Source organism: Mustela nivalis, assembly GCF_964662115.1.
Source record: "Mustela nivalis genome assembly, chromosome: 20".
NCBI lineage: Eukaryota > Metazoa > Chordata > Mammalia > Carnivora > Mustelidae > Mustela > Mustela nivalis.
In genome coordinates this window covers 35,847,508-35,867,911 of record NC_139039.1, presented here as the reverse complement: position 1 = coordinate 35,867,911, position 20,404 = coordinate 35,847,508, and the positions used below count along the sequence as shown (strand labels likewise).

Here is a 20,404-nt window from a genome sequence, read left to right as displayed (position 1 = left end):
TACGTTGTGTGTGTACACCACATCCTCTTTATCCATTCATCTGTCAGTGGACGCTTGGACTGTTTCCATAGTTTGGCTGTTGTAAATAATGCTGTAATAGACATAAGGGTGCATATATTTCTTCAAATTAGTATTTTTGTATTTTCTGGGTGAATACCTAGTAGAGTGTGATTTATTTGTTTTATCTGTCTGCCTACCTACTTTCCTAATCATGCATTTTGGTCTTTCCATTATCATGTAAATCTGTAGGTGCAGCCTCCATGTTTGTCTTGTTATGTGGTTGTGTCTTCACTAAGTATCTAACACATTCCTGGCTCCTGGTAGGTGCTCTGTAAGTATTTGTCCTGTCAACTCATGAACAGAGGAGGCTTTCCTTACATTAGCCTAGAGATAGCAGAGAAAATTTCTTGGGGGAAGTGATGGTGAGCTACTTGTAAAAGGTTATATAGGAATGTGGGGAAGGGGAGGGCACAGGAAAAATAGACCTTTCCTGAAAGCCTGACGTGAATGGAGATATTTGGGTGGAAATGTAAACTGACAGCACCCTTAGTCCTGAGAAGAGGCCTCTCAGTTAATCCTGACGAGGGAATTCTCAAAGTTTCTTCTCCTGAGAGTCCTACTTTGTTGCTTTCATTGGTAGCCTGTCCCCTACTTCCCTTTTTGCTTTATCTTTCTTTTTGTTGCCACCGTTGAGCCCTGTTTCTTAAGGAGATCAGAGAAACTCCAAAATAATTGTTATTACCCAAAGGCAATCTCATTAAGTCCCTTTAAAGGGAACTTAATCACATTTGTAATATAAATTGTTTTTAAAGATTTTATTTATTTACTTGACAGAGATTGCAAGTAGGCAGAGAGACAGGCAGAGAGAGAGAAGGGGAAGCAGGCTCCCTGTTAAGCCGAGAGCCTGATGCTGGGCTGGATCCCAGGACCCTGAGACCATCCATGAACCTGATCCGAAGGCAGAGGCTTAACCCACTGAGCACCCAGGCGCCCCTATAAATTCTTTTCTTATTATTGTTTGATGTAATGCAATCAGACTTTAATTATTATATAGAATTAATTACTGATTTTTGTATTTCCTCTTGCTATCTTGAAGACAAGCTTTGTTTTGAATTAAATATATTTAGATTTAAATATGTGTATATTTTTAACGTGAAAGGTCCCCACCTAATCTACCTCTTCGCTTATCTTCCCTCATTTGGGGGAAGACCGACCACTGAGAATTTGGAATATACAATTTCAGACATTTTATTAAATACATAGAAATTGCATATATGAATATTTATATGTACATCCATGGAAATATGTAGGTTTTAGTTTTTTAATGGAATGCACATAAACTTTTTAAATTAACATTATATTAGACAACATTTTTCCATGTTTGTACAGTGATACCTTTTTTTAAAAACATATACAACCTAATTTGTTTAACTGATCTGTTACTGAATATGAAGTTTTCCATTTCTTTTTGTTTCTAGTCAGAAATTGTATAACACTGAATGTCTTTGTGTGCATTGCCTCTTATAGATGTGTAACTTTTACCATAGGTTTAAATTCCACAAGTGGATTTTTGAGTTCAGAGGGCTTATCTACTTAAATTTATGATAAGTGCTGTCATAGGACCTTCTGGAAAGAGCGCACTAAGTTGTCTTCTAACACTGTAAAAGAACACTTGTTTCCCATAACTGTTATACTCTGAGTTGCCACTTTTTAAAATCTTTCCTATTTTGGTGATGAAAAAATAGAATTTATTTCATTTGCATTTTCTTGATTTTTAGTGAGCTTGAACTTTTTTCAGCAGAACTGAGAGGCAACGGCTGAACTGACCATTGTTTTATATGTCCTGTTCTACATTTACTGTCTGTCCAGGCCTTTGCTCATGTTTCCCCCGAAAATGGTGGCAGTAAGTATGTAACGTCACTAGGTGTCACTAGAAACCCATTTTGTTGGGCTCTTTCCTGGCATGTTTCTTCTGAGAGCAGACCGCTGTGTAACAGCAACTGATAAAAATTCTGACGGTTTCTTTGGACGCGAGACACTTTTGTATTGAAGGCAAAAGGAATAAAGGTCCGTTGGCTGTCAGTTCCGTGAAGGAAGGCTGATCTAACAGGTACATTGGAAATAGAGTTCACAGGCGTTTGTTTTGGCCCACTTGAGAACGGGGCATTGCCTGGATGCCCGTCCACCGCGGCATTTCATGTTTCCTTCAGACAAGCACATTTTCTTGCATGACCCTACGCGGACACTTACGTTAGGAGGTTAATACAGACATCACTGCCGTTGAGTTCTGAGCCGGTTCTGGTCTCAGCAGCTGTCAAAGCCGCGCACCGCACCTGGTCAGCCCAGTTCCTCGCCTCCCTTACTCAGTCTGGGATTACCTGGTGTTTCCCGATGAGATTATCTGAGCTCTGCACCTCTTGCCTGAATAACCCTCTTGGTGTGGGGTGGTGCTGGTGGTGGTCCCAGTGGTGCCAGTCAGACCTCTGCACTGGGAGGAAATAATGCCGCCCGCCCTGCCCCTCACCCCCATGTCTAGTATGGCATTTGAGAGCAGGTGCTTTCACCTACATCACCCGGCGTTTCTCATCACACTCTGTGTGGTGTCTCCTTATTCTAATCACTGGGTTGTAACCCATTGCTATCACTGTTCTTTTAAGGTTTAAATGGTCTTTGATTGGCTAGGGTTGCCCATCCAGTTGACTTCTGTGTTATTTTACCTGTTTCCCAGCATTCTGTGACTGCCTCTTTCTTGCACAACAATTTCATCCAAGCTTGCTTGTTCCATCTCTTTCCCAGCCCAGTGTTCAGCCTTTTCTCCAGGGATCCCTGGTTCCTTTTACTGGAAATGGTATCTTGAACCCTAGTCTGGGTGCTAGGGTGTACTCTGTGCCATCAGGTGTTGCTGCTCCCGCGCCCTCTGGTGGACAGAGGTAGTTACGCATTTTTGTTGTAAAACACCGCTGTATTTATACTCCGTGTCTAGTGAGCCAGGTTCCCACTGATACCCGCAACATCGGTCCCAAACCAGGGGGGATCATTCTCGTCCTCATCTTCTTCTGGTGTTTGTAGCTTTGTTCTCAGACTGTGAGAAACCTGACTCCGGGTATCCTTGTTAGCAGAGCAGTTAATCAAGTATGTGGGTGCCTAGTCTCTTCTCCAAGGCCATGCTGTTCCTGCACGGCCTCCTTCGTCAGCTCAGGCTTGGATTCCCCTCTGCACTGGACCTGTTCTCTGCACAGATGTCCTCTTTACCCCACTGGTCCCTACTTGGGGGGACCTTCTACATCTGTCCAAATTCTGATACCTCTCATTTTGCCTTGCCCCTCCGTCTATGTGGACACCCTTCTCTGCCTTCTGAGCTCCAGCACCCCATGCCGGGCCATCCCTCACACAGATGCCCCCATTTCAGCCTCTGGGAGGCCCCCCAGTGGATAACACAAGTCTTGTAGGGGTCCACCCTTGCCTCACCGGTTTGGCTCTGGGACAGAATAGGTAGGTGAATTGGAATTGGAAGGGCAGATTTCTTATCTACTCTTACCTTGAGATCACATGCTGCTGAAATTTGGGAAATGATCTGACAGAGTTCAAAGTTACCCTTAAACTTTTAAAGTTTCTTAAGCCTATTCCTGTGATTAAAAGCTATGTGTTAGTAGTTACAGGTATTTTTTTATTTTAAGATTTTATTTATTTATTTGACATAGATCACAAGTAGGCAGAGGCAGGCAGAGGCAGGCAGAGAGAGAGGGGGAGGCAGGATCCCCACCGAGCAGAGAGCCTCCATCCCAGGACCCTGGGATCATGACCTGAGCCGAAGGTAGAGGCTTAACCCACTGAGCCACGCAGGCACCCCAGTAGGACAGGTATTTTTTAAAACGTACCAATTGGGTTTTTCTGTTTGTAGCAAACTTTCAGTGTTCTGTGTTCATTAAAAGCAAAGCAGCCCCCAAATTATCTACTGTTACCAGTTAAAACACCAGCTCAAAAGTAGGACATTTTGCCTATCTCAGATAGCATGGGTTTATTGAAAGATAAGACCTAATATTTATAAATCAGTCAGTAAATAATATCAGAATAATGGGTTTCTTGTAGTTTTAGAGCAACAGTTCTCAAATCATGGTCCAGGGACTTCTGTGGTCTCTGGACCCTGTAAGGGGTCAGCAGGGTTGAAACTTTTTATATGAATAAGATGTTATTTGCCTTTTTCCCTCTAATCTTCTCAGGAGGCTATAGTGTTATTTAGGGGGCATGGCATACATAGTACATGGAATGCTGAAGCAGATGTGAGAATCCAGCTGTTTATTGACATTTGCAAAAACATATGGCCATGCCACTTTTCTTCCTTTTTTTCCTGTTTTGGGAAATACTTTTCATAAAAGCTATTATTTTTGTTAACATGTATTGAGTTTTATTATTGTTGTTTTTAAATGAATTAACAATTACATATTTTAAGAACTCAGTTTTATTTATTTTTTGATAACTGCTCAGTTTTAATTTGTTATAATAAATATCCATATGTATAACTCACATAGAAAGGCTTTGAGGTCCTTGAATTTTTTAAAGTGAAAGAGATTTTGAGTCCGAAATACTGCTTCACAGTTCAGTTTGTGTCTATGGTTTCTGACCACTGTTTGAGCTCCCACTGTGACTGCGGGTCTTGCTTTGTGTGTGTGTGTGTGTGTGTGGTAGGGGTAGAGTGCACACATCCCTCTTCCTGACCCGTGCCCTGTGGGAGGTCCTCCACATTGTCTTGTTCCATTTTACTGTTGAAAGGGGTTTTTCTCCTCCAGGTCAAGTACTTTCCCATTGCCCCAGCTTTTGAAGAGGTAGTGAGTGAAGGCAACAGGATGGGGCTGGTGACATAGGGTGCCGGCGGCAGCACCCGGGGAGTTGATCGGTGGCAGTAGAGGGTTTGTCCTGAGGGCGGGATTGGAGGGCTGGATGGGAGGCCCGCGGAGCAGGCTTGTGGTGGGAAGTGCCACCATTCCTTAGCTCTCAAGGGAGAAAGAGCTCTTTGGAATGGAGCCCAGGCAGGGCTTCTCAGAGGGAAGGATGACACAAGCTGCTTTGTTCCCTGTTGGCTCTGAAGTAGCAGCAATTGAAGATCAAAAAAGTTGGTTCTGCTTTTAGGGGCATCTCTTCAAACACTTCTCTGCTTGGCCACTGGATGGGAGGATAGTGTTATTTTACGTTTCTGAAGAAGCGCAGAAATCAGCTAGTGAGCTCGTTTTGTTTATTCAGTAGATTTTGATTGCGTGCCTGATGATAAACACAGGTTTTAATGTAGTGGCTGTTCAGTATTTTACTAAACATGTGAGCATACCTGTTGTTTGCATGCATAGAATGACATCACCGGTATTATGGGCTGCCTGTTTCTTTGTTGTGAAAGATTGTATAGAAACCCAAGGTAGACTCAGAAGTGTGTCTCTGCATCTTTCCACACGACCAAATGACAGATACCTTGTTGGGTTCTTATTGCCAGTAAGGTCTGAATATGTCTTCTACATCACCTGGGTCAGGCACACATTTTACCCAGTTGAATCAAGCGTTCCCACAAACTCCTAACTAGTAGAGGATACTTACGAGTTTTGTGAACTTGGACCAGTGATCTCCTGTGAGCTGCATTGTCTTCAGTTGTCACATATGAGAAAATGATATGGCAGTATTTATCTACCAGGACTGCTGTGAGGTTCTTGTGAGCTGGTTGAGCTTTATGATGCTGCTGATTGTAACTTAAATATCGTGTATATGATGGTGCAGTTATCCTGATTATTTTCATACAAGCCTTATGTCAGGATGCTTCCTGGCCACCCCCCCTTTTGCGGTTTTGTTGTTTATAACAGTGGGAAATAGGTGATGTTTCACTGGAGTAAGAAGAAGCTGGTAGACCCCGTTCAGGGTACAAATTGGTCATTAACGGACCTTTGTTTTAAAAGAGGCATTCCTAAGAAGTATTTCTCTCCTTCCTCACTTTATCGTTGATGCCTGTTTCTTATTTCTTTCTTTGGATCCATTATTCTACCTACCCTATTCATTATCCGCTTTCTGTGGGCCTAGGTGATTACTTTGTTTTTTTAAAAAAACCCTACAAAAATGTAATTTACATAAAATGAAGTATACCCATTTCAAGGGTACCATTCACCAAGTTTTGACCCATGTTACCACCGCTACCACAGTCAAAATACTGTGAGCATTTTCATCATCCTAAGAAGTTCCCTCGTGTCCCTTTGCTGTCATCTTCCCTGCCCCAGGCCCCCTTGTCCCTCGACACAGTTGTACCGTAGGGCGAGCACTCACCTGGTTTCTGGCCCTGTAGCGCAGCGTTGCTTATTCTAGGGTCTTATATAAAGGGAATCATCCAGTATGTGTTATTTTATTCCTGGCCTCTGTTTGACATGATGCTTTTGAAACTTATCTCTATTGTTACATGTATCAATATTTTAATTTTTTTATAGCTGAATGATATTCTTTTGTATGGATATACCACAGTTTGTCCATTCATCTGGTAGTAGACGTTTGGGTAGTTTTCTGTTTTTAGTTATTATGAGTAAAATTGCTATGAATAATCACATTCTTGTCTTTACACATTTTTATTGCTTTTGGGCCATTACCCAAACTGTTTTCCAAGGTGTTTGTATCATTTTACATTCCTACTTGAAGTGTGTGACTGTTCCATTTGCTCCACATTTTCACCAATACTTGGGATTTATCAGTCTTTAATTTTAGCCATTCTAGTGGACTTGTAGTGGTATTTCTCCTGTGTTTATTTTTTTGTAGCAGTTCTTTTTCAGATATAATTCACCCATCGAAAGTGAACAATGTACTGACCTTTTTTTGTTTATATTTTTGTTTTTTTCAGTTTTTATTTTTTATTTTATTTTTATTTTTAAATTTAGTTTAATTTTACTTTTCAGTGTTCCAAGATTCATTGTTTATGTACCACACCCGGTGCTCCATGCAATACGTGCCCTCCTTGATACCCACCACTAGGCTCACCCAACGCCCCCAATCCCCTCCCTCCAAAACCCTCAGTTTGTTTCTTCTTCTTCTTCTTCTTCTTTTTTTCTTTTTTAAGATTTTATTTATTTATTTGACAGAGAGAGATCACAAGCAGGCAGAGAGGCAGGCAGAGAGAGGAAGGGAAGCAGGCTCCCCGCTGAGCAGAGAGCCCTATGTGGGGCTGAATCCCAAGACCCCAGGATCATGATCTGAGCCGAAGGCAGAGGCTTTAACCCACTGAGTCACCCAGACGCCCCCTTCAGTTTGTTTCTTAGAGACCACAGTCTCTTATGGTTCCTCTGTTTTTGTTGTTTTTAAAGATTTATTTATTTGAGAGAGAGCCCGAGCCCACATGTGAATTGGGGGAGGGGCAGAGGGAAAGAATTGCAAGCAGAGGCCTCCTGAGCCTGGAGCCCCACTGGAGCTGAATCTCACAACCTCGAGATCATGCCCTGTGGTGAAATCAAGAGTCTGATGCTTGACCCATGGAACCACCAGGTGCCCCTTGTTTTTAAGTAAACTGTACACCCAGCATGGGACTCAAACTCCTGACCTTGAGATCAAGAATCACATGCTCTACTGACTGAGCCTGCCAGGGGCCCCTGTAATTCAGTGTTTTTTACTATAATTACAGAGTTTTGCAGCCACGAACACAATTTAGAACGTTCTTATCACCCTGGAGTGCGACGTTGTACCCTTTACAGCACCCTCCATACCCACCAGCCCAGGGTAGAAACGGATCGGCTGTCTCCAGGGATTTGCCTCTTGGGAACATGTCATGCGAGTGGAATCAGACAATGTGCGGTCTTTGTGCCTGCCTGCTTTCTCTTAAAATAATGTTTTTGAGATTCTTCTGTGTTGTAGCATGTACCAGAATTTCACTTTTTTTAATTATCATCTATCCATACCATGTATGATTTGTGAATATTTTTTCCCATTCTTTGGGTTTTTATATGTCCATTGCAGTTCCCTGTGAAGCAAAGGGCTCTAATTTTAATGAAGTCCAGTTTGTTTTTTGTTATGTTTTTGATGTTATTTAAGAAACCGTTGACAAATCTGAGATCAGGAAGATTTACTTCTATATTTTCTTTTGAGAACTTTATAGTTTTAACTCTGACAGTTTAGATCTTTAATCCATTTGGAGTTAGTTTCTGTGCATGGTGTGAGGTAGGGGTCTGATTTCATCCTTTTTGTGTGGTATCTGGTTGTCCCAGCATCATTGTTGAAAAGATGATTCTTTCCCAGTGATTTTTGTCGTAATTAACTAGGCGCTTCTGGGTAGTTTAGTGGGGTAAGTGTCTGACTCTTGATTTTGGCTCAGGTCGTGATCTCAGGATTGTGAGCTCTGCTTCAGGCTCTGCACTCAACAGGGAGCCTGCTTGAGATGTTGCCCCCCCCCCCCGCCCGCCCACCTCCATCCCTACTCACTCTCTCTCTTTCTCTCTCTTAAAATTTAAAACAAACAAGCAAACAAGCAAACAAACAAACCCAACCATGTATCTGAGGATATCTGAGGGTCCCCTCTGGCTTTAGTGTGTGTTTCCCTGATGACTTCCACTAAGTGTAAGATCACATGCTTAGTGACTGTCTTTGATTTGAATCTTTTGCCCACTTATAAAAGTTGGGTTTTTGTCTTTGTAATATAAATTTAGGGGCTATTTTTGTACATTATACATATCAATATTTTTGGTCAAATACACATACTGTAAATATCTGATCTCAGTCTATGGCTGACTTTTCATTTTCTTTGTTATGTCTTTCAGAACACACCAGTTTATTTTGTTGAGATGCAGTTTTCCATTTTCTTCTTTTATGCTTTGTGTCTTTGATAATCTGTCTGAATGTCTTGGCTTACTTTGAAATTGTGAATCTTTTCTTCCATTTTCTTCTAGAATTTATGGTTTTGAACTTTATATTTAGTTGTGTGTGCACATGTGTGTGTGTGTGTGTGTGTGTGTGTGTGTTTAAGATGAGGTCAAAGTGTTTCGTTCTACAGTGAACACCTTTGCTCCTAGAAAATACCTTTTTTGAGTACTTACTCTCTGCCAGGCCTGGCTGTGACTGTCGTAACTAGACAGGCATATTCACTCCCCTCGTGGAACTTAGTTTTAATGAAACAAGGTTTGTAAGTGCAGGGTTTGGTGAGTCCTCTGAAGGGAACACGAGGGGTGTAGCCACAGCGCCCGTTTGGCGTTGGTTTTGCTCCGGACACAGTGGCTGGGGAGACCCCTTGCAGTGGGTGACCTGTGAGCTGAGGTGAAGACGACATGACGGAACTCGGTGTACAGAGCCTTGGGGGGCCACTTTTCTGCGGAGTCGGAGGTCGTGGCCTGAGACGGGGTGATGCCAGTGTGTGTGAGGGCCTGCGAGCATCAGTTGTAGGCTCTCTGTGGAGAGGAAGCTTAGAGGCAGGGACAGGCTCCTGCAGGGCCCCGGGAGGGATTTGAATTTTACCGTGTCTCTGTTCTCAGTGTCGGCCCCGCCCGTGGGGCTCTGCTGGGTGAATTCTTGTGGGTAAAGCGCAGCACCTGAGTGTAACTAGGCCCAGGCCTGAACTTGCTGTCCTCTCTTAACTGCGTCCTGACTTCATTTTCTGTCTTGGTTTAGGTGCCCTGGCTTTCCCTGTTGTGCCAGCCGGAGCCCTTTGAATCAGAATGCCTAGTTTCCTGTCCCCATCCTGTTATGGAGAGGGCCCCGCACACACAGGAAAGAGAGAAGTCAGCTATTAGTACAAGGCTTGTAGTGAAACAGTGCTCCCTCCTCACCCCTTCCCCCAGTTCCTGCTCCCCAGGGCTAACACCTCTCCACCTGCCCTCTTGCTGCAGCTCTGTCCTGACCTTTGAATTCCCCCTTTTTTTTAACCATGGCTCTGCTGCTGCCTTGACTTCCCGGTTTCCAGCACTGTCTAGACTTTGTAGTTTGCAAACACCAATTTAGCTCCCCCAGCGCTGTGTTCTGGGGGACCCCACGCATGTACGAGCGCTTGCTCATTGCACCCACACTGATTCCATAAATAAAAATCAGCAGCGGATGAGCTAAATCAGCAGTTTTGCTTTACATTGTTATGACTGGGAAAGTCGTTTTAGCTGAATCTGAAAATGCACACAACACGTTTCCTTCTGTGTGAACCTTTGTGCTACCTGAACTCAGCCTGGTATCCTTGAGTCCAGTGCGTCCCTGGTCCAAGTTGTCTGAAATCCGAGCCCATTACCTGCTTTGGTGGCCAGAGTGAGTGGGGTGCAGTGGCCCTGACTGTGGGCACAGTTGGGGGTGCGGTTGCTGCACCGCAGCGGTTGCTGTCCTTGCTGCCGGCGCCCTGGAGGTGTGAGGAGAGGGGTTCAGTCCCTCGTCCTCCGTCACCCAGCTTCCAGGCTCGGGTTTCCTTTTCTGTATTTGCTTTTCAGTTCTCCAGACATCTCTTATCTGCTCTTTGTTTCTGTTGGTCTATGTCATTTTGTTTTGCTTGATTGTCATTTGAAGGGGGTTTTGGGGGTAGGAGAGAAAAACACATGTGCTCAGGCCACCAGTTGTAACAAGAGCTCAAGAACATTCCATTTTTATTTCTAAATGTTGCTCATTCAGAGTTCTCCACCCAGTCCCACGGGTTTGGTGAAAACTGTAGCATCTCCTGCCCCCAGTCCCTGACTGGACTCCTTGCCCTCATGTCCCGCTCCTGGAAAACATCCTGCAGAGTGGCCTGTCCAGGCTCGCCCCAGATACAGCCTTCAGGGTGACCAGGGTGACCCTTTTCTGTCGCTGGTGCCCTCGCTCCAGTGCGCTCCTGCAGTCCCACCGAGTGGTGTCTGTTTTTCCGGAATTGTCCCGCTGTTGTTGGCTTTGCTGCGCCTTTGTCTGTGCTCGTCTTCCAGACGGAAGACCTGCATCCTCCGAATCTGCTTCCTCATCAGAGTTTATCGGACGGTCACCTCCCACCCGCAGCTTCTCCCACTCCGGCCCCGTAGTATCACCGGAGCTCTCTCCAGCTTCTGCCCTACCTTGTTGTTCTCTTATCATAATTATTGTGTTCTGGTTGTTTATTAATTTTTGCATTTTCTGCAAACTTCTTTCATGGCTGGCTTAATAAAGACAGTTGCACTGTTCGTTTACGTCTGCAGTGTATCAGGATCTCACACACACACTCACATACACACACACACACGTGCACACATCATTTAGCTTTAATTCCATTGTGTGCTCATGAGAGAGAAATGAAAAAGGCAAAGGAAGCCTTCTTGTGATAGAAAATTTTGATCTCACATGCCCTTGGAAGGGGCTTAGGGACCCTAGGGTCTTCTGACTACACTTTGAGATTCATTAGCCTAGTGACAAATAGTATTGTCAGTTTGGTATGTAGTCTTCCAGACTTTGCTTAAAATGAGAAATGTTGTTTTATGTACAGTATACAGCATCATGTTCACATTTCTGCAGTTTTGTCTTTTTCTTAATGTATTTAAGACTTTTCTGTGTGAATATGGATATATTTGCCCTATTCTTTTTTGCATTATATTCCAATTATATTTTCAACTGTCATTCGCATACTAAATGTTGAATGTGACAGGCTTATGAAATACAGTTGGAGATGTGTTTAGGGGCCATATTTTAAAAAGACTGAAACAACAGGTAAGTGAAATTATTCTATAAACACAGAGTGATTGAAGGCTTGTGATGTGGGTTTTGGAGAGATGATGTTTTAAGCTTAATCTTTCAGTAATAATATGAATGAAAAGAGTAGGAAATATAGGTAGGAGATCATTTTGAAAACTATTGTAATTGTTTAGATTTGAGCGTCTGAATGTTTAGAAGTAGGTCCTGGGATTCCCAAGACGGCGGCGTAGTGAGAGTGGAAATGACAGACAGGTGACAGGCAGATAGTTAAGGTACGCGGGGCATGGCCGAGAGAAGCTGGTGTGGCCCACCCTGCTCTCTGGTGAAACACCAGTTTTAGGGGCAAGATAATCTTTCTGGTTGAATTTCTCTAAGGCCCTTCTAGCTCTAGATTTCTCCACTTATGTCCTGTTTGCTCTTCTACTGTTGGTTTAACAGCATGTGCGTATACCTTGCAGATGCCCCGCACTCATCAGTTTGAAGGCTGTCACAAGCCTAAAGTTGTGTAAAAACTGCTTCCCTTACTGCCTCTTGGTTCTACACTTACACTTTAAAAACACTGTAGAGAGACTATTTTGGAAAGTTGAATTTATATTGCCCTTCGTATTTTATTATAAATGTAGTTACTTTAAAAGCCATGCCTGTTAACGTGACCTTGGCATCTCTTAAATTGCTAACTGGCACACGTGCCGGCGCGGTGCTGTGGGACTCTAACAGGAACGAGCGCTCATTCTGTTCCGTCTGTTGACTTGCACAGGTGCCGGACAGCCGGGGCACATGTCGATGAGGCGCTCTTCCCTGCGGCGAACACCAAGGAACACCTGCCGAGCCTAATTAAAAAAAAAGTAAGTATGTGATTTTGACAGTGGCTGTTACGAAATTTATTCGTTCTTTTATTCCTGCAAAGTGACACTTTGTGGAATATATTCAGGAGGTATCTTAGGTATTGGAGTTGATGATACTGTTCTCTCCACATGGGGTTTTTAAGGAAGTTATAGACTTTAGTGTACCTTCTGAGTGCTTTGATGTGATTTGTGGGAAGTGGAAGAGCTGTCTGGCCAGTGGAAAACTAAAATTTGCCAAGAGACCAGCAGACGTGCAGGTGCACTGCGAACTGCTTTGGAATTTGGTTTGTTTCGTCTTTAGCAAAATACCTCTGTTCTGCTGTTTAGTTGGAAGATCTCTAAAGTCTGATGCAGAAATATCCAAGTTATTTATTAAGTAAGTTATTTATTATGGGAAATCCATAGTGCAGACTTAAAGACACTGCTTTCCTTTGAGGTCCAGTTCACATTTGATCCACAACATTTTCACTCTTTTATTATTTAAAAGTTTTAGTTGTGATTTCTTTATTTGTGGGAAAATGGTTTTCTAGTAAATGGTCAGTGTTGCTCTGTTTTCATGTGAGGGTCCCTGTTGAGGAGGAGATTTGCAGACTTTGTCCAAACTGAGTTAGAAAGACTAGACCCATACATTTCCTGTAGGTTAAGGAAGACATTCCCCTGGGTGGTCGCAGATTTTCTGTAAATGGTGACTCCTGTATCTCGGACATTTCCTCGTGGGCAGGCCAGATTTGTAGGGCAGTGATGGACAAACTCAACTCAAGTCTCTGTTCAGATCCCCTTTGTGTAGAGGTGAATTAGAGCTTCTAAGTCCTTACTCTTTCTGATACGCCAAGCAGTGGCTGTGTCTACCCTTTTAGAAGTAAAGGACTTTTTAAAACCACACTAATAAGGAGTGTATTTCCATCGTAAAACATTGAGTAAACACAGATAAGGCAGATACCTCTCTTAATGTCTTTTTCCTCAAAGTAAGCAATCTTTGGTTTGAGTTGGGTCCTTGAAGATTGGATGGTCTTCAGGACACATACATTACAGACACACACACACACACACACACACACACACACACATGTTTTGTACCAATGAGGTTCTATGTTACATGTTTTGTCTGGGAGATAATGCTTTTCTTCTTCTCGTAACAGTATGTGTTTGACCGTTTCATGACAAGTGTAGGCCTTCACTCAAGTGCAATTGTGAAGCAAACATGACTTCAGACTGTGATTATTTTGGGCTCTTTGACAAGGTTTTCAGTTTTACTCTCCCTCATTCTTTCTGTTGCCAGTCTGACCTTCTTGCTTGCTGTTCTGAAAGTCACCGAGCATATTTGCAATTTAGAGCCATTGCATTGTGTATCTGTTCCCTCTATCTGGAGCACACTTTCCCCACACTTCATGCATGTTTCCCTTGTTCTAACTTGAGTAGGGCTTTGTGCCAGTTCCTTTCTCAGGGAGACCCCCTCTGAGCACCCCATGTACAGCAGTGGTTCCTTCCCACTGTGCCAGCTGTCCTGCTCCCACTCGTCTGCTGCTTTCCTTTCTAGCTGCAGGACTTACTCCTTTCTGCGTACTGTAAGGATGGTGGCAGTTAGCTAGGGTTGTTGCTAATGAAGATTCATGGGAGCCTAAGGGATAATGCTTGAGAGTCTGGGGAGCACCCTGGGACCAGGGAGTCGTAGGGGAGACTCTTGGGTTGTGCTGGTCATGTACCCCTGATGTCAGCACATTACCTCCCCCAACAGGAGAGCCCTCCCACTGGGAGTTGACCAGCTCTGGGAGTACAAATGCCCCCAAGTGCTCTGGACTTGCGGTTACAAAGCAACATTGTGCAGTAGGACATTGCATGCTGTGCTTGTACTTTGGGGAAAACAGTTCAGGCCAGTTCCAGGCCCGCTGGAATTAACCCTCCTGACACACATAGCCTCTAGTTTACTTACTAATGATGTTAATTTTCTGTCGTTTTTTAATAGAGATAAGCTTCTGATATCAAGAATCTTCCTTTCTCCAAGACCAGTGCATGACACGTACATTTCTGTTAAATAATAAATGAGAGCGAGATGCTCAGTCAAGAACACAAGAGTGGGCGTGGGAAGGTTAACCCAAGACTTTCTTTGGATGTTAGCCTGGGGCCTCATCGTGTTTGTCACACCTTGATTGTGTAGTTTGAGTTCTGGGGTTTTACTAGCAGAATAGAATTACGGTGATTTAAAGACAAAGCAGGATTCAGTCTTGTTTCTTTCTTTGGTAGTTAGAAGATAATTGCTTTTGTACTCTGTTACTATGTTATGATTTTGGGGGAGGGGGAAAGAGGAGAGATAATGTAAGGGTAACAAAAATAAAGAAAATGAATAAATGACTAATTTTGTTTAAGAACCTTCCTGGAAGCTAAGATTGCTGGCATCCTGGAAATGCCTCAGAAACTGTAGCTCCTTGGTATACAGTCTTGTTTGTCTAGTCTTTCAGTTCTGCAGCCTGGAAAGAAAGAGACACTGCCATTTCGCATGCAGCGCGAGGAATGCCTCTGTCCTCAGGTTTTCCTTGCAGTATTGTAACAGGTGTTCGAAGCGTCAGGAACAGGTTGTCTTGTTACACAGCTGCTGGTCAGTAGTATTCATTTTTATGTCCTTTCTCCACAGCGGAAGTGTATGCAGCCCAAAGATTTTAATCCTAAAACACCGGAACATGATAAAAGGCTTCAGAAGAAATTTGAAAAAATGGCTACAGAGCTACAAAGGCAGAAGAGAAGTCTGGGTGAGTCCAGAAGTCGTGCTCAGCCTGTGCACCTGTTTCAGCCACCTGATGGCCGGTGGCGCCCGGCCGACCCCGCTGCAGCCTGCAGGAGACCGACCGTGCTGCTGGAGGCCACGGTGGGAGCTCATGGGTACAAGTCTCCGTCATTGTCCACATCGATGAAACTCTTTACTTTCAGGAATGATTATGGAAAAAACAGATTTTGACTAAGCCCTATTAGACTAAATCCCTCTTCATTTCTTTGTTATTTTGAGTCTCACTTGTGTTTTTACCTAATACTTGGTCTTTTTGTTTTGTTACCTAGAATAGGGAGGTGTTAGTTAACATATTCTTTCTTTATTTCACCTTAAATATAATTTTTAACTTTGAATTATTCCTTAGTAAAGCTAAAAAATAAAATGAAGAAACACATTTCATTGTCTTTGGGCTTTCATAGTACCTATTTACAAATTAACCCATAGTTGTATTTTTGCTCTTTTAAAGGCATATTTTCTTTTAACTTTGGCTGCCTTTTGTTTGCTTTATTTGCCTTCAGCAGTTTGAATTTTATGTTCATTGGTCCAGTTTTCTTTTTAAATATTCTGTTCGGAGTTCACAGAGGCCCTTGAAATCTGTGTTCCCATCTGTGTGAGTCTGTGTATTGTTTATTGACCAGACCTTATTTTACAGTTCACTAATACAGTCTTCTGCCATGTCTAATCTGCTATAATCCATCTGTTCAGTTCACAATTTTGGTTCTTATATTTTGCAGTTCTAGGGTTTCTGATTTTTTTATAGGTTCTATTACTCTGATTAAATCACTTACATTTTTCTTTTCATCTTTCTTTGCTTCTATCTGCAGTATCTAGAATGCCTGTTTTGTTTTTTTTTTGCCTCTTGTTTTGTATGTTTTTTTTTTTTTTGTCATAAATGTTCTGTCTCTTAGTAGGAATGACAGTTTGCTTCTGTAATTGAAGGCAAGTCATTAGTTATAAAATATGTTTGAAGCTCTAGGCAACATTATTTTCTTAGACAAAAAGTTTCTAGGTTCTCCTACTAAGAAGATGGAGTGGGCCTTGTTGGCTTTATCTGGACTGATTCGAATAGGAGATTCACTGACTTTCCATAAGGCTTGATAGACTTTTGATTTGACATTGATACCAGAGTGTGGCCATCTAGACTGTTCCTTTAAAAAAAAAAAAAAAAAAATTTACATTATGTTAGTCTCCATATACATCATTAGTTTTTGATGTAGTGTTCCATGATTCATTGTTGTGTATAACACCCAGTTCTCCATGCAATATGTGCAAAATTTTTGTTTATTTATTTGACAGAGAGAGAGAGAGAGAGAGAGAGAGCGAGCGCAGGAGCGGGGCAAAGGGAGAGGGAGAAGCAGGCTCCCTGCTGAGCGGGGAGCCCAACATGGGGCTCCATCCCAGGACCCTGAGATCGTGACGTGAGCTGAAGTGAGGTGCTCAACACACTGAGCCAGCCAGGTGCCCCCATCTAGACCTTCCCACTGAGAGCCTGGCGTGATAGCTAGGATCCCTTCCGCTGACGGTCCTGATCTCCCACTTTCATCTCCTGGTGAAAGTACACCACCGAGAACTTTCTACCATTTTACAGAAGAATTCAGTTTAACTTTTAGTATCCTGCCATTTGTAGCTTCAGATTGGACAACTCTTCTGAAGATAAAATCACATGCATGCGAGGAACAGTTTTCTACTACACCCTGCATAATGGGTTTTGGTGCCACAGAGTCTTTGGTTTTCTGTTTAGTTTGTTGATACTGATAAACACTTAACTTGTGTGTTTGTTTCTCAGCAACTGCTCTCTGCCTGGTCAGAGACTGGACTGTCAGCCTCTTGCCCCAGGTGCTTTAATGATCAGTCCTCCTGGGGATAAAAACATCCACTGCTTGTCAGCTGGCTTCTCAGTGCTCCTCCTCGCCAGAATCTTGACTCCTCTGGTCCTGGTCTCTTTAGTAGTTCTGTGATGCTTTTATGTAGACATTATTTGTATTTTATATAGATTCTGTATTTTCTTTTTCTCTGTGTAGGCATTAGTTAGCTTTAAGATACTTTGTTTCTTTGTCTTCAATTACTTGTAAAACCCTAAAGCATTTGAACAGTGGCACAATCACGTGTTTATGGTTGTGTTTTGCACAAGGCTGTGAATCACATAGTGGACTTGGGAGATCAGTTAGCTACACATTTCAGGTCTAGGTAGCAACAGGGTGCTTCTCTAGAATAAAAAATTAGGGAAATTTTTATCCTTATGTGTTTAATCATAGTCATTTCTATTCTTTTTTTGTTTGAATTATAATCGACCTAACATATTAGTTTCAGTGGATGGTGTAATGATTTGCCGTTTGTGTGTGTTGTGAAATGGTCGTAAGTCCAGTTAACATCTATCACCATATGTATCATGTACAAAAATTTTTTTTCTCATGATGGAACTTTTAAGGCCCGGTTTCCAGGCTACTTTGAAGTGTGTAGTACATGGTGCCGCACATGACATCTCCTGACTCACTCATTTATAACTGGGAGTTCGTACCTCTGTAACCCCTTCAACCATTTTACTCATCCCCCACTCCGGGGTCTCTGATGGCCACCAGTCTGTTCTTTGGTTGTTTTAGTTTTTGTTCTCTGATTTTGTTTATAGATTCCACATACAGGTGACATCATGTAGTATTTACCTTTTACTGACTTATTTCACTCAGTGTAATGTGCTCACAGTCTATCTGTGCTGTCACTAATGGCAAGGTTTTGTTCTTTTTTTATGGCTGGATAGTATTCCTCTGTGTGTGTGTGTGTGTGTGTGTGTGTGCGCGCGCGCGCACGCATGCACACATCATGTTTTCTTTATTAATCCGTAGATGGACATGCAGGTTGTTTCTTTGTCTCGGTGATTGATTGTAAATAATGTTGCAGTGAACAGGAGGGGGTCAGATATCTCTTTGCATCAGTATTTTCCTTTTTTTCTTCTGTAGTGTTTTCATTTCCTTCCGGTAAATAAATACCCAAAACGGGGATTACTGGCTCTAATGGAAAGTTCGATCTTTAATTTTTTTGAGAAACCTCTGTAGAGTTTTCCACAGTAGCTGCACCGATCTACATTCTCACCAGCGGTACACAGCTGTGCTTTTCTGTGCTTCCTTGCCAACACTTGTTATTTCTGGTCTTTTTTTTTTTTTAAGATTTTATTTATTTATTTGACAGAGATCACAAGTAGGCAGGAGCGGGGGGAAGCAGGCTCCCCGCTGAGCAGAGCCCCCAATGTGGGACTTTATCCCAGGACCCTGAGATCATGACCTGAGCCGAAGGCAGAGAGGCTTAACCCACTGAGCCACCCAGGCGCCCCTATATCTGGTCTTTTTGATAATAATCATTCTAGTGTACTGTTGGAATCTCATTGTGGTTTTGATGTGCATTTCCCTCATGATGAGTGGTGCTGACTCTTTTTTATGTACCTATTGGCTATTTGTATGTCTTCTTTGGAAAAATGTCTTGTTTAGATCCTCTGCCCATTTTTAAAATTGGACTTTTTTTTTTTTTTTTTTGGCTAGATGTACTCTTTTAATTTTTAAAAATACTTTAGAAGATCATAAAACTCTGAAGTATCATATGGGTTTTTGTATTTCTCTTTTTTGCCTTTTTCACTACCTAAATTCAGTGTTTCAGCCCAATCCCAACACATCATTGGTACATGGAAGCAATTTCGGTAACTTTATAATGCATAGCATAGAAATAAGAAGCACTCATTCCTTCACTTTTTATTGTAGTGTCTCTTGCCATGTCACGAATTCTCTGCTCTGTATTTTGAAACTTCTCATGCAGAATTATCAAGTTTTATTTTAAATCTGTCAGGGTAATGCAACAAAATGGACAAGAACATTTCGCTTGTATAGGTAGTGCTGCCAGAAAACTTCCAAAATCATTGCCTTTATCCTTTGTTTTTGTGCTGAGTCCTCCCACTGCCTGATAATCAGGCCTCTTTCTCTTGGTGCCATGCTGGTCCCTCCCTAACACCCTCGCACTAACTGGTCTCCTTGCTGCTCTGGCCAGACACATGGAGTAGCTCTTGACCTTTCTGCCTGATGCCAGTTACGCACCACGATCCTTACCTTTGCTTCTGAATGATTGCTTGGATCCTCCACTGATTTTCTCTAAGCATCAATCCATGGGAACCCTCCTAGCGGCTCTGTGACTGGGCCCTAGAGGCGCTATGTCCTTAACCATCTGTCAGCTTCCTTGAGTCGAGGGTGTAAACGACAAGTCAGATGCACACCCCATCCAGGGCTTCCCCTTCCTCACGGCGTCGTAAGGAAGAGCATTTCAGATGAAACTGTATGTTTGATGTGCCCTCCAGCCCCGCATGCTCTCTGTGGTCTGGTCAGCCTCCTGAGGTCAGCCTTGTACCGCTCTCCTGTCAGCTTTAGACTCTTGCTTTTTGGGCCTTCCTACACCAGTAATGGTGTATTTAAAAAGATTTGGCAAAGTGACACTGAAAATTTTTTTTATCTTTTTGGATTAAATTTATATCTTAGTAAAAATTGCTTTTTAAGTACTACAAATATAAGGTATTACAGGTAAAACTGACTTATCTGATATTGGCAGATGTGTAGTTTGAGTTGTTCAAGCTTAAGAGTTGCAAAGGAGAAGATATTGAATGATTCTTGGTCTTTTTATTGGTGGGTGAAGTGGTCAGAGCCCTGACGTTCTCCTTGAGCAAATGCGAGGTATGGATTCCAGAATCACATAGCTGTGCACCCACATCCAGTTTAGCTCTCATTTCACGGCTGATGGACTCCTGACCCCAAAGTTGATGTGTGTGTCTTTTGAGGGTCAGAGAGGGTTGGCTAGGGGTAGTGGTTTCTGAGACTCAGAGTAAACACTACTGTTAGAGGCAGAACTGTTTCTGTGCCCATCTTAGGTTCCTAGCTGGGGCTTTGTTATAAAGACAGATTAATGGGAGAAGAGCATAAGTTTTTTTGTGACATGCAGGCTCTCATAGGAGATAAAATCCCACAGAAGTAGAACCTTAGTGCTTATGTTGAATAGGAGAGGCAGTTGTGGAAAAGTAAGACATAAGGGGAACCAAAGTAGGGTGGGCGTTCCTTTAACAAGATCTGTTTCACAGAATTCTCTTGGCATCAGCTCCCCATGTCTGGTGGTAATATGGAGGGGTGTGTCTTTCAAAGGGGGGTTGTACCTCCTGCCTTTAGGAAGAAGC

General features: G+C 42.7%; 1 protein-coding gene across 1 annotated transcript in view; it reads left to right on the top strand.

The window, feature by feature from the left end:
* The window catches only part of MCPH1 (microcephalin 1), a gene marked incomplete at its 5' end in the record, with an annotated part of 247,131 nt that overhangs the window by 20,115 nt on the left and 206,612 nt on the right, over positions 1–20,404 (top strand). The window contains 2 exons of the mRNA XM_082715851.1: positions 12,359–12,446; positions 15,076–15,190. Coding sequence (XP_082571977.1) covers positions 12,359–12,446; positions 15,076–15,190 — 203 coding nt within the window. The remainder of the gene's footprint in view (positions 1–12,358; positions 12,447–15,075; positions 15,191–20,404) is intronic.